The sequence below is a fragment of the Penaeus japonicus genome, unplaced genomic scaffold, assembly GCF_977035675.1.
Source record: "Penaeus japonicus unplaced genomic scaffold, GWHDUDI00000001_assembly GWHDUDI00000039, whole genome shotgun sequence".
NCBI classification, from domain to species: Eukaryota; Metazoa; Arthropoda; class Malacostraca; order Decapoda; family Penaeidae; genus Penaeus; species Penaeus japonicus.
Window position 1 is genome coordinate 25,294,417 of NW_028234441.1, and position 15,000 is coordinate 25,309,416.

A 15,000-nucleotide genomic window follows, 5' to 3' on the forward strand; every position below is an offset into this window, starting at 1 on the left:
TGCACCAAACACTCAGACAATTGGACTGTACATTATATATATATATATATATATATATATATATATATATATATATATATATATATATATATATATATATATATATAAATATATATATATATATCTTTTAAGTTTTTCTTTCCTATTCGGCAACTCAAAGAGAACTTTTATCCATACATTTATAAAAGGGGGAAAAAAAAAGTAGGTGAGACTCGCACACAAACACTCAGCTTATGCCGAACACTGAGGCAGAACAAACACTAAATATGAACATGGATGAACACATACTCGCACACATACACATAAAACAAATGCAGTCGCCCACACACACACACAAATTTAATTGTTGATACATGTAGTGAAATAAATTTCTCTATAATAAAGATTTTGTGCAATTTCATAATGCATTTACAATGATAAAAGTCTTTTTTCATGTTTTATTTGGTTTCTCAATCTCTCTCTCTCTCTCTTTAATAATATAGCAATATTTGTATAACCAAATATTTTGACATCTGACAACTTGAAACCAGCGCCAATATTCTAATTCTGTCGTGACTTGGTTCCTCTTTATACAATACATACAGTCACTGGCACAGACACACTCTCAATAGGTTTGAGCTGCCAGTGATGCCTTTTTATACAGGTTTAAAAAAAGTCCAGTCATATCCTGTAAAAATCTAAATAACTTAAAAAATTCCCTATAAACTAAACAAATTCACGAAGAAACAAAACAAAAAAATAAAATAAAAATTATCATAGGCACATCTTATAAAAAATCTAATAAACATTTCTCAGTAAAAATTATTTACATATTTTCTATATGTACGAAATCTGTCAAATATGGAATGTATAAACAGCATGTGCATGTGAAAAAGCTTATGTGCATCATAAAATGTGTATTCAACCTGAATATCTTTAAATGCTAAAAGACTTGCATAAAAGATAATAAACATATACAATATAAAGATTTCCAGGAAGGAAAAATATTCTGCAGGCTTTCTTCACAAGCAATAGAAGCTGCATGTCACCCAGCTAAACCACAAGGGGAGAGTGACAGGTGTCCTTCTCTAAGTATCACTGTGGAAATTGTAAATAAATTATATCACACTTGGTTCATAAAACCTTTGGTCTTATGCAATAATTATATAAAAAAGGAAAAACAGAGAGAGAAAAAAAAATCTGACAATTTACTAAAAAGTAAATGACTCTGGTAAGAAGTGCATACAGCACTTCAGGCGCTATCATACGCTGGACTCGGTGATCACCGGGGGGTTGGCAGTGTTGGTTAGCCCCTTAGGGTAGTCCTGAGAGATGCAATGCTCAGGAGTCTTGCATATGCTCCTCCTCCCATTCATCTCTCCTCTATCATACTTGAAGTCTTGGATACACTTACTCTCTTCCCTCTCATACTTGTATTCGCGATCATACCTTGAATCGTCATACTTAAAGTCCCGGTCGCAGGAAGAGTCTCCTCTGTCGTACCTGTAGTCCCGGTCAAATTTGGAGTCTCTCTCATAAAGGAGGTCCCTGTCGTAGCTAAAATCGCGGGTGCACTTTGTGTCTCTACTGTATTTATATTCCCTGTCGCAGTGAGCATCTCTGTCATAGAGGAAGTCCCTGTCACACTTGCTCTCACGCTCATACTTATAGTCCCTGTCACACCTGATATCTCTGTCATACATGCACTCCCTGTCATATCTGCTGTCCCTATCACATTTGAAATCTCTGTCATATCTGATCTCCTTTTCATATGAGAGGTCCCTGTCTATGCTATGGTCATTCTCGTACCGACTGTCTCTCTTATACTTCAGTTCTCTCTCAAATCTCGATTCCCTGTCATACTTCCCATCTCTATCTGCCTTCAGCGAACACCTCTCAAACTTGTGGTCTCTGTCTGACCTGTTATCTCGTTCCATACTGTGATCCCTGTCATACCTGTCCTCTTTCTTGCTCATGTACTCGCCTCTCTCACTCTTTCCCTCTCGGCTGAACTTGGGCTCCACTCGATCATACCGATTGTGTTTGGTGCTCAGGCCGTTAAGGTTGTTTTTGACTGGACCACAGTAACTCACGGAGGGCACAGAGTTGCTGTTCCTCCCACTGACAATGGCCTGTCTCGACAACACCCCATTCTCCTTCCTGTTTACACCTGGCCGCTGGTTCTTGTAAGAGTCACTGGGAGGGTCTCTTGCTTTGGATGGATATTTGGGGGCGAAGGGTGGCCTTGGGGACGTGCTAATGCCATTGCTAACTGGGGTCTTGGGTCTGGGTGCTCTCGGGCTGGCTGTGGGGGTGTTGATCACTACAAAACTGGGGGTCTTGTTGGTGTTTGTGCTTCTTGTAGACATTCTGGTGGGATGGAGAGATGTGGGAGCCTCAAAGTTCTTGGGAATGGGAGTGATTCTGACTTCTGGTGTTGCATTGCTGCTATCGCTGTAGATTTTGTCTCGGTTTGGTTCTTCTAAACTTCCATTCAAGTGACTGTAATCCACACCATTGACTGTGGGACCACTCGCATTGCTAGACGTACTACAGGAACTGACCATGCTGGGTGTCCGAGACACAACCCTGATGCGTGGCTCGGGGGTCCCACCACTGGACGATTCGCTGGGGTTCCTTGGGCGGAGGGTGAGGGTGATGACGCTTCTCTTGGGCTGCGTCTGAGCAGTGTGGCCCTGGTGAGCTGCAAGCACCTCTGGAGTGGCAGGGTGGATTCGGACCTCCGGCGTCTGCTCCTCATGGTTGGGGTCATTCTCACACATGTCTGGGGACGGCAAGGGAGAATCCTCATTTTTCTGGGTTGCCTTGTCTGCTACCTCTGGCTCAGCATGACCGTTCATCACAGGGGGCTCTGCTTTAGTGGTGTCAACAGAGTCCTCTAGATCCTGGTCCCGCAGTGCCTGGCAACGCGAAATCAGGACAGTCTTTCCTGGAGAACTCCTTTGGACGTCTGACATTTCCTGATCACTGTCTGGGGCACTGGAGATGCTGTTCTCACACTCCATGCTGACCTCCCCATTCTGTGTTGGCAGGACTTCTACCTTTATGGTCTCAATCTTCAGGTTGGATTTGGGTGCCTCATCACTGGGAGAGTCTTCATCCTCGTGCAAAGTGTTGGTTGACCTCCTCTTCAGAATGGGAGATTCCTGTACAGAGAGAAATGAATAAACCTTCAAATCTTACTCTAATCATATGAATCGTATTAACGAAAGCGAGCACATTAAAATAAGCTAATTATTAACAATGATCACAAAAATTGAGCAGGTCAGCAAAGCATTGATTACCAATGCCTTCTCACTCTTTTTCTATCACTTTAAATTATCCTTTAGTGCCACAGAACAACATGAAGCCAGAGGACCCCACTGGGACAACCCCAAACACAAGCACTCACCTCATGTGACGCCAATGGGGCCTCCGTATCTGATGCATGATCTCGCTCTGTCGAAGACTGCCTCTGCGTCCTGGCATTCACTGGCAAAGTTCCATATGACCGTCCTCTCTCAAAAGGTGGTGGAGCTAGAAAGAAATGCCCTGTGATAAAAGCTGCTTGGTGCACAGGAGCACAACCCTTAGTGTATTATAAGAGGGAAATGAACACTGATTAAGCATCCCCGGATCTAAATTGGCAATTCTCAATTTCCAGGCAATCATTTTCATTTAAGATAAATCAGCATCATATTGATATTATCCAAAACTCAAATGGAGAACAATTTACTCATAACCAGACAGATGAAATAATCTGACCTACGCAAGCAACCCCTGAGATATTAGTAATTTCTGCACAAGAGATAAATAAGCATGAAGAAACAAAGACAGAGGCAGACACACACATAAGGACCTACCCTTCTTTTCACTGAAGGACTGGGGAATTAGAGTGGACGGCAGGTGAGACAGAGGGATGCGATAGGCCCAGTGCTCAGTCCCGCCTTCACTACAGCTGTTGTTGATGTGGCCCGACTCACTCCGGCGCTGGGGTGTAAGTAGGAACGTCATGCGTCATTTTAGGGGGCTTCGGCCAACTTTATGAATTAGTTATAGGAGGGTGATTATGCGATACAATCAGTTTATTATATACCGAATATATATAAAAAGGAGAGGCGATTCAAAAAGAGAAAAATGAAAAAAATCTTTTATTCCTAATTCATCTGTTAAGGCTTTTTTTTTTACTGAATGTTATCCATGAGGTGATTATCAAGAGGGATGACATTAATAATAGCTATTAATGGAAATAAGAGCAGGGTTTCTTGGAATGTCGTACCTGGTAAAAGAGGATGTAAGCATCTGGGGTGACCACATGCTCCTCAGCTGTAACTTCCACTTTGCTGTCGTCAAAATTGTACCACTTGTCGTCCGCACTGTTCTTGCATACGGCTGCATGGGGAGAATTAATGGTGATGGTTGTCATATGGATGATAGTGATGAGTGATAGTGATGGTGGTAATGATGATGATGATGATGATAGCAATGAAAATAATGATAATGATAATTGAAGACTAAATAAATAAATTATCCTAAATTTGCTATCCGACTTTACCTTCTAATTCCCTATCTAACTTTCATTTCTCTATTTTCCAAAAAACATCTTATAATTCATACTTTTGACAATGTAAAGCTGCCATTATGAAGCTCTGCATGATTCCCTTATGCCTTTTAAGAGTCATAATTCTTAGTCTTCTTCTTGGTCATCAGTTTCACTTCAACACACTGAACTATGAACTAAATTCACTGCTACATTATTTAATTTCAAATTCTTTAGCCCACTTGCTACATTGGAAGGAAAAGGAGGAAAGGGCTGATCAGAAATGAAAGAATTTGGTGTAGGACATGAAATGTGAACAAGCACATGGAAACACGCAAATGAAAAGATACACACGCACAACCACATACACTCTCTCACATTCTCATTCTCTCTTTTTAACTCCACAAAAACATCTCGATACACTGTACTAATCACTATATTGCTTGATAAGGATAAGGATGAGCTAGGTTTGTGGAGCAGATGCACTGCCAGGCTTATATGCACTGAGGCAAGCCCACTTGTGTCAGCGTGGGCTAACTCGTGAGAGTTAGAGTGTGTCAACGAGCATTGACTCGACCTGAGCTTGGTCCTTACCCACCATACTGCCCAGACACTGTAATGACTGCCAGGCGACAGTGGAAACTTACAAGCTTGGACGGGATTCAATCTGTTGACCACGGGGATGAGAGGTCGGCATGCTAACGACTGTGCTACCTAGCAGCTGATTGCTTGATGCACTCTTTATGACAAGTGAATAAATGCTGAGCAGCCCAAGTTTGAAGTAAAAGACTATACTCATGCTAACCTTGCTGCACAGAGTTTATTTCCCCAATCCTAAGAACAGTAGCTCTCAACCACACCCACTCTAGAAAATTTATCTGCATTAAAATAAAAACTGAAATGAAAATTATCATAAGTGATACTTCTGTTTCCTTATGTTCATCACAAATTATGCAAACTACTTTAAGATAACTTTGAACATTTCTACTTTATGATACATTGGTTAAACTGATGAGCAAACATTTTCCATCATCAGCACTGTCAACATCTCATATAAATTACATCAACTGAACGTCTAAAATGGAATTTAATGTAAGCATTCAAAAAGCTTGCAGTCACTCTACCAAATGGAAAGGAGAGTATTTATTGCCCTCCTTTATCTCCTGCTCTCTCTTGCTCACTCTCTCACTCCCCCTCGCTCTCACTTACTCACTCAGTGTGTGTCCCATCTTGACCTCCCTCACCCTCTCTACCTTTCCCCTCCCACCCCTTTGCTCTCTCTTCAACCCTCTCCACCCATCCCCTCCCACCACCCCTCCCCCTCCCTTTACCCTCTCAACCTTTCCCGTATCCCACCTTGCACTCCCTTCACCCTTTCCACCTTTCCCCTCCCACCATCTCACCCTCCCTTCACCTTGTCCACCTATCCCCTCTCCGCTACATCCACCACCCCTCCAAAACTCTCCCTAACCCACCAGTATAATGTCCGCCTTGCATGTCCTTTCCATGGTGGTTGCATACTGCGTAAAGGTCGTAAACATTCTCCTCGTTGTGGGGGACGTATCGCTTTGGCCGCTTCCAGGGCGACCACACTCCCCCTAGCACGCCAGAGTCCACATTGTTTTGGGTGTTGTTGCTATTCGTCCGGCTGGCCACGTGTTCCGAGATGTCGAAGCCCGTCAGGGGGAACTTGACGGTTGTGGAAAGCTTGGAGGAATTGCTCTGTAAAGTTCCCTGGAAGAACACAGGAGAGATTGATGTCCCTTTCTGCTATTCCTTGTCTAGTGTTTGCATGTATATCAGATAAAATATCCAATGTCATAATGATCAAACAAAATTATTGTCAAATCAACAAGTCTCCCACCCCTTTCAAAGTTTAAACAATGCTAATAGTCAAAAGTAAATAAAAATACAAACTTATACAAATCATGTCACCTTAACATATTTTCACGCAAAAGAAGAAGAAAATGGAGAGAAAACAAACAGAACAAGGAGACATTTCACACTCACCTGTCTAAAGCGCTTGAGGTGTATCACAAGGATCTGTGGGGCCGACCAAAGCATGAGTCTCTTCACCACCTGCTGCTTGCGGTTACAAGTTGGGCAGTGCCATGCGTCGCCACAGCCAAGCTTTTCTGCCGACGTGTGAAGCTGCAGAACATGGGTGTGTGTTAGATCAATGTGATAGTGGTAAGGATTGTAGTACTGATAGTAATAGCAATGAAAATGACAACCACAAGAGTAGTAAGAACAACAAAAATAATAGTGACAATAACAATAGTAATAATGAAAAAATAGTAATAATAAAAATGGAAATACAAAAATGAAAAATATAATATAAAAAATAACAATAACAATAAGGATATTAGTAAAAGAATGGCACAGAGGAAAAGGATAAGAACCATAAAAATTCCCAAATGAATAAGGGCCAACATCAATAATAACAACAAAGACTGCATACCAGGTACGTGGACACAAAAATCAGAGAGGTGTGGGTACAAGGCCATGAAAACAAAATTGGTCTGACCATATCCCTTCATTTCTTTGAGGAAATACAATTTTCAATCATGCTAATTGGTAACACAACAACAGCCAAAAATATATATCACGACAAGAGCTTCTTCTAATGGGAGGGAGTCTTTTTTTTAAGCTTATTTCGGAAAAGAAATTGGCCTTCCTCGACCCTGTCAATGTGCTGGACGTCAGGTTGGTCCTAGGTGACCTTCCCTCTTAACCCATTCATGCCGGGGGCATTCCAGCCTTGCAAGTTGCAATGCCGGGGCTCTTGAACACATAGGCCTAAATCAATTAAATGATCGATGCCGTATGATGGCACCCTGCGAACGGGCCTTGAATGCGCGGTACCTATGGTGTACCACCCGTCCAGAGAGGGTTAAGCCAGGATGCCAGCTTGGAGGGGCTCTTGATCCATGATACTTCAGTTCAAGCTTTATGAATCCTGTCTCTTCCCATAGGGATGTGCAACCAAAAATACCATCAGGTTTCTTTTAACCCATTTGCACCAGATGACATGCTATCACGTCATGGGAATATTTTGCTCCTGCGAGGTGACATCCTATAGTTATGTATGTATATATTCATTGCACTTGCATTTATATAGACACATTGTTCTTGACTTATCAAAACACACACACACACACACACACACACACACACACACACACACACACACACACACACACACACACACACACACACACACACACACACACACACACACACACACACACACACACACACACACACACACACACACACACACACACACACACACACACACACACACACACACACACACACACTCTGAGAAGCATCGCTCAGTATTGCACCGGGAGAGATCTCGTACATGGAGGCTTGTGTGCTTGTTATCTTCACAGCAGGAGCAGCATTAGGCAAATAATCAGACTGGCATGAATGGGTTAAGAAACCTCTATTCATTCAAATTCTACTGAACAGGTTTTTACTATTTCTTTCCAAATCCAAAATATGCAAGAACCTTACCAATCCCAAAAACTTTTTAACCCAATGACGACTGGGTGTCACACCCGTGTGGCACGGTAAAAAGTGCATGATGACGGGGGGACACACCAGTGTGATGTCCCCGAGGTGATATTACTTAGGCACGGAGTAGGTGTTGCCAGTTCTCACTTATCCCAAATGATTTTCTTTTCACATATAGAGCAAACCTAATAAATCTATCAAATAACATAATCCATAATCAGCAAAGAGTAAAAATAGCAACAATGACAAAAATGAATAAACATCTGCCATCAGTCTAACACCAATCACATTTACGACAGCGGCCGCAAGCCAAAGCGAACGGTTTTCTTTCCCACCTGTAAACACTGGTGTAGTGACACAGATGCACACTGCTGCGGATTTTCCTTGAGGTCCTTCACACTCGCGTGCACATCCATGTGGTCTACATCGTCAATAATGTACCTGCGAAGATAAAGAGGTTGAGTTCCTTGTTCTTGTGCCTGCATTTTTTTTCTTTTTTATCTTTCAGCACACACAAACACAGAAAAAAAATATATGAAAAAACTGACTTCTACTCCTATTATAGCGAATTCTCAAAGTGCAATTCCAATCGATATATATATATTTGAAAAGCTTAAGCTGTTTTTGCTTTGCTTTTTTTCTGCCTCTGACCTATAAATAGCTTTACCGAACCTGAGAGACCTGTGGAATAAGAATTTCAAGCCAATAGCAGAGGGCAAAGTCAATGAAATACACATTTTATTTTTACAATGCTACTACTTGTAAATATCAACAAAGTTAAAATTAATCACTATTATCATCTTTGTGCTAAAACATCACATAAAACAATCTTAGAATCCTTATCTGAACTGACTGATTATCACCCTTTATGCAATTTTGACTAAAAAATAAGCAAAAAAAAAGGAATGCTATCAACACTGGGGGAAAATAATGCAATTCTAAAGCTATGGGGGAATGATATACTTTCACCAAATCAACCTACAGGATGAATCCATACAGTTTGTGAATTCCCTTGAGGATAAACTATTGTTGCAGTTGGAAAAGTAAACATTAAATCCTAAGAACCCATGACTTGAATATTTCCTAGGCTTTTATTGACATTTTCCCCAATAACAAAAGCAAAACTGAGAGGCACAGGTAATGAATTTGGTAACATTATCATCATCATCAAAAATCCATGCTTAAAAAATAAAATCATCTCTACCCAAACTAAAATATACCTCCCTACCTTCCAGTCACTTCCCTCTCTACCTTTTGCCATCTCTTCCCATCTCCTTTTTCTTCCATTCCTCCTCCAATCCATCTCACCCTCTCCACACCATCCAATCTCCTCGCACTCTCTCTCTACCATCCTTCCTCTCCTCCCCTCCAACCATCCCCCTCCCCTTCTCATTTCCTCCCACCCTTCCACCACTCTTCCACCTTTCCACCCTTCCCTCATCCATCCTTTCCCTCCACCTCCCACCTTCCAACCTTCCAACCTCCACCCTCCACCCTCCTCCCTCCTCCCTCCACGTTCAACCTTCCACCTCCACCCCGCACCCTCCTTTCTCCACCCTCCATCTTTCACCTTCCACCCTCCACCTTCCATCTCTCTACTGTGCACCCTTCCTCCTCCTTACTTTTCTTTGGTTTCAGACGTCCACTGTAGGATAAGCTTCACATGCGGGGGTCCTGCGGAAGGTTCACAGAGTGCCAACGCCTGCTCCACACTCTCATGGAACAGCGGCACGTCAAGAGCCGGGTCTAGGCAGACCACACAACTTCCTCCATCATCGACACCGATAAGGAATAGTCCACTCTGTAAATGAAGATATAAAGTAAAGTTGTACTGGCATGATCTGATTCTAAAAAGCAAATCTGATTCTATTTTCAAGCCTTAGTAGACAAACCACTGGAGGAAAATACATAATAAAGCAAAAAGTTCACAATAAAAAGAAGAATAAAATATAAAAGTTTTTTTTTTCTTCATCATCAATCTCACTTTCCTGACAACCAACAATGTTCAAATTCTCGCTTCGAATCTCTATTGTGTACAACAATCGGTGAAAAAGGGAGGGCTAAATATTTCCAGCTCAGAGCTCCCCATTCCTCACCTCTTGCTCCGAAGTCAGCGTTTCGTTGGTGACCATGTTGGTCATCTCTTTGAGCAGTAGCTTTTGTAGGTCTACATAACTGACATCTCTCACCACCTGACTCTGATAAACACCACCAAATCTGGAAGAGAAGAAAGTGTCATTGGTACACCATCACTGTCAGTCATCCTTATTAGTAGTAGTGTTTTTTTCTGTTAATTGAAAAAAATAGAAATAAAGTTCACCTTATCAAGTAAGTTGTACCATCTCAGGGATCAGTAAAAGGGACTTTAAATGATCTTAGATTCTTGTCTGCCAGCTAAATGCTGATGTTAAGTCCAAAATTTCCATGAAAACAAAATAAACATTCAATCTCCCAGTAAACCCTCTTGATCCCCCAACACCTCCAAAACAAACATATGAATAAAACAAAGTAAACAGATTAAGCTGAAAAAAAAAAATACCCCTAAATCCATGCATTTCCCTCCTCATCTTTACCTGATGTTATCTGGCTCGGCAAGTACCACGTTGACCCAAGTGACGAGGATAAAGGCACCGCTGTCCTGGGAGGGGGGTTTGTGGGGGGGCAGCTCGATGGCGTACACAGGGTCGGTCTCACTGATGACGTTTACTGATGTGTCGTCTGTAGGAGAGGAGAGGAGCAGTTTTGAAATTATTATTGTTTTGCCTTGTAGCTCACTGCAGTTTGAGGCATTCTGCTATCTTGCCTCTGCTGTGAAAGCTACATATAATAATTGAAGCAATATGTTTACAAAATGAAGCTTCAAAAAATGCTAAACACCTAAATTCATTAATTAATAAACACATCATATATGTATATGAGTCATTACAAAATAACCATACAGGTTAACACGACAAAACTGTCAATTAATACAGGTATTTGACTTTACTCTCTTCATCAAAGAACTATTTATTAGACACATCTTCAGGATTTCATGTACTTCCACTAAAAAATTAATAAAATCTAATGCACTATCACATCTGTAGTACAAAACCAGTGAATCGGATGACTTTTCTCATTATCATAAATATGCCCTGCACACTGAAATCCTTTTTCCAGTTGGGCAAATTATCTAGGAAAATTTTATGCCATACCCAGTTCTTGAAAACAAAGACTTTCAGCATGTGCCTGTCCAAATTGCTTGGACAAACATCACAATGCTCAGTTCTCATGATAATCATAAGATAAACACACTGACACATACCACTACATCTCAAGTTGTTACGCTAACCTCTAACTTCTCATTTCCTCTCAACCTCACTCACAATTAATCATACGATTTTTCTTTCCTTTTCTTTCTTTCTTTCTTTCTTTCCCCCCCCAGAATCAATCATCCAATCAACTTAACTTACAAGATAACTAAGACAAAAGCACAAAAACACACAAATAAACACACATACGCTCTCTCAAATCTTCGATCCTCCCCATGACATAAAACATCTTTTTATGGCAAATCCTTTCCAGTTCACATCTGATCCCCCAAGCCTACACTCCTCTCAATGGACAGAGGCACAGACAGGCTGACACACTCACATACAGTTCATTACGATGATTATTGAGGCAAAACATAAGAACAAGAAATAACAGTTTCACGATGCCAGATCTCTGAATGACATATTGCTTGCTACAGCCCCATCAGAATTCTGAATATGTGACTATCAAATGTAAGTATTCCCCTTCTAGCAAGACCTCTCCCCAAAAAAAACATTAAGAGGCTGAACAGGAAAAGATGGGAGGGAGAAGGGGGGAAGGGAGAGGGAGGGGAAGGGAGGGGGAGGGAGAGAGGGGAGAGAGGGGAGAGAGAAGGAGAGGAGGAGGAGAGGAGGAGGAGAGGAGGAGGAGGAGGAGGAGGAGGAGAAGGAGGAGAGAGAGAGAGAGAGAGAGAGAGAGAGAGAGAGAGAGAGAGAGAGAGAGAGAGAGAGAGAGAGAAAAGAGAAAGAGAAATAGAGAGAGAGTGGAAGAGGGAGAGGGAAATCACACACACACACACACACACACACACACACACACACACACACACACACACACACACACACACACACACACACACACACACACACACACACACACTCACATTCACACGCACGTACATATATACATACACACAAACACGTACACTTATACATGCGTACACACGTATACACATAGACATACAGACATACATGCGTACACACGCATACACACATACATACACACATACACGCGTACACACAGGTAATAACCCACCCAATAACACAACCACCCACCCACCTACCCACCGGCCACGCCCGCCCATCCACCCACCCACCAGCCACGCCCAACTCACCCGCAAACGTCCTGTGGAATCCCTCGCCATCCACCTCCGTCAAGATGAGGCTCTCAGCGGAAATCCCACAGTCCTCCGACAGCTGTTTCCTTAGCTCCCGGATCGTCGCGTTGGCTTCTATGCTTACGCCTAGCTGGACCTGAGAAAGAGAGAGGGGGGGAGGGGGGGGAGAGAGAAGGGCGTGAGGTTGGTTGATATTTTCTGGTTGGCATATCTGGTTGATTATTTTGGTTGGGGGGGTTCGGGGATGTTGATTACGTAAGAGGGTGTGGATTATTTATTGTCTTTAGTTTTATATGTATATATTATTTTTTTCCCCCATTCTCTTGAGATAAGTGAAACTTGAACTATGAAGAGGCACGGAAATAAGAAAAATCATCACCCACTTACGGCATAGCGACAATGACAAGGGCAATTACAATAATAACAATACCTTAAATAATAACAGTGATGATAATAGTCATGATAATAATAATGATGATGATGATGATGATGATAATAAGAATAAGAATAAGAATAAGAATAATGATGATGATGATGATGATAATAACAATAATAATAATAATAATGATGATGATGATAATAACAATAATAATAATAATAATAATAATAATAATAATAATGATGATAATAATAACAGTGATGATAATAGTGATGATAATAATAATGATGATGATAGTGATAATAAGAATAAGAATAAGAATAAGAATAAGAATAATGATGATGATGATAATAACAATAATAATAATAATAATAATAATAATAATGATGATGATGATAATAATAACAGTGATGATAATAGTGGTGATGATGAAGATGATGATGATAATAATAAATAATAACAGTGATGATAATAATATCGATGATGATAACAATAACAATAATAACAATAATAATAATAACGGTGATGATAATAGCGATGATGATGATGATGGTGATGATGATGATGATAATGATAAATAATAACAGCGATGATAATAATGATGATGATGATGATGATAATAATAATAACAGTGATGATAATAGTGATGATGATGATGATAAGGATAATAATAATAATAATAATATTAATAATACAAGAAATAGCAATAACAACAATAACAATAACAATAACAATAACAATAATAACAACAAAAAACAAAAACAATAACAACAACAACAATCATTGTATCCCTAAAAATAATAATAATAATAATAATAATAATAATAATAATAATAATAATAATAATAATAATAATAACAAGAGGCCCGACCTGCTTAGGCTGCTGGTTGAGGTAGACGACGGTGGCGAAAATGGACTGCACTTCCCGCTGCGGAATCGGGATGGACACACACAGGAACGGGTCGAAGGTGTTTGACTCCTTGTTGCAGTGCGGACACTTCAGCGATGAGCGGAATTGAGCCTGCAATGAGCGGGGGGAAGGGGGAGGGGGAGGGTGGGAGGGAAGGGGAGGGAAGGAGGGTTTAGTTTTGGCGTAAGAAGTGTGGTTGGATGAGGGTGGTGGTGGTGGTGATGGAACGGTGACTGCCGTGATGATGGTGACGGTGATAATAACGCTAATCAAAATATATATAATAATGCATTATCTTTATAATACTAAACCTGATGACAATAAAATGAATCAACTTTATTACGTTAAATCTCTCTCGTAATATCTAAATATAATGAAAGACACACACACGTGCTCTCTATCTGTCTATGTCTACGTCTATGTCTCTGTCGAAGTCTCCGCCCAAGTCTATGCCTACCTCTATGGCTAACTCCACATCTATGTCTACGACTACATACATCTACACTAAAATCTAAGTCTAAATCTAAGTCTACGTTTAAGTCTAAGTCTATGTTTAAATCTACGTTTACTTCTATGTCTCTTTCTCTTTCTCTTTCTCTCTCTCACACACACATTCATCCTGCAGTCAGTGAGTGACATGTGACATGGCACAGCACCCCCCCCTTCCCCCCTCCCTTCAACCTCTGCTGCGTCACGCGTTCTAATTATTAATCTGTTTGCAGAGAGAAATCGACTAACAGCGGATGCACTTTTGCTCGAAGGGAGGGAGGGAGGGAGGGAGGGAGGGAGGGAGGGAGGAACTCTGGGCCGGGAAGAACGACCCGGGCGGGCGTCTTACAATGAAGGTCGTGCGGAAACGGAATATTTGCCTTTGTGGGTCGTCGTGAGTCGGTTAGTCATCCTCGTTGATGTATTGCCATGGCATGGTATGCTCTCGCTCTCTCTCGCTCTCTCTCTCTATCTTTTTCTCTCTATCTTTGTCTCTCTATCTTTATCTCTCTATCTGTGTGTGTGTGGGGGGTGGGGTACGAAAATGGACTGTATGTGTGGTGTGTATGTGTATGCGCACGCGCACGTATATGTGCGTGCATTTGCTCTTATCTGCATATATACGAGCCTAAGCACATATTCAGATAGAGGTAACCCCCTGAAGCGTGCACGCGCGCACACACGCATGCATGCGCGCACACACACACACACACACACACACACACACACACACACACACACACACACACACACACACACACACACACACACACACA

The 15,000-nt window shown here is 41.3% G+C and overlaps 1 protein-coding gene across 2 annotated transcripts in view; it reads right to left on the reverse strand.

The window, feature by feature from the left end:
* Positions 1–15,000, reverse strand: part of Usp15-31 (Ubiquitin specific protease 15/31) — a 129,233-nt gene that overhangs the window by 249 nt on the left and 113,984 nt on the right. Inside the window, exons 4-15 of one of the 2 annotated variants that reach the window (XM_086533656.1) lie at positions 13,697–13,846; positions 12,444–12,582; positions 10,615–10,759; positions 10,138–10,258; positions 9,664–9,842; positions 8,377–8,482; positions 6,530–6,670; positions 5,995–6,253; positions 4,259–4,371; positions 3,843–3,969; positions 3,392–3,516; positions 1–3,146 (exon numbers count right to left, since the gene is read on the reverse strand). The exon at positions 1–3,146 is cut by the window's left edge and continues 249 nt beyond it. In XM_086533656.1, the coding sequence (XP_086389782.1) occupies positions 1,242–3,146; positions 3,392–3,516; positions 3,843–3,969; positions 4,259–4,371; positions 5,995–6,253; positions 6,530–6,670; positions 8,377–8,482; positions 9,664–9,842; positions 10,138–10,258; positions 10,615–10,759; positions 12,444–12,582; positions 13,697–13,846 (3,510 nt within the window). In that variant the 3' untranslated portion in view covers positions 1–1,241. The remainder of the gene's footprint in view (positions 3,147–3,391; positions 3,517–3,842; positions 3,970–4,258; positions 4,372–5,994; positions 6,254–6,529; positions 6,671–8,376; positions 8,483–9,663; positions 9,843–10,137; positions 10,259–10,614; positions 10,760–12,443; positions 12,583–13,696; positions 13,847–15,000) is intronic. The other variant, XM_086533655.1, reaches the window with a different exon arrangement.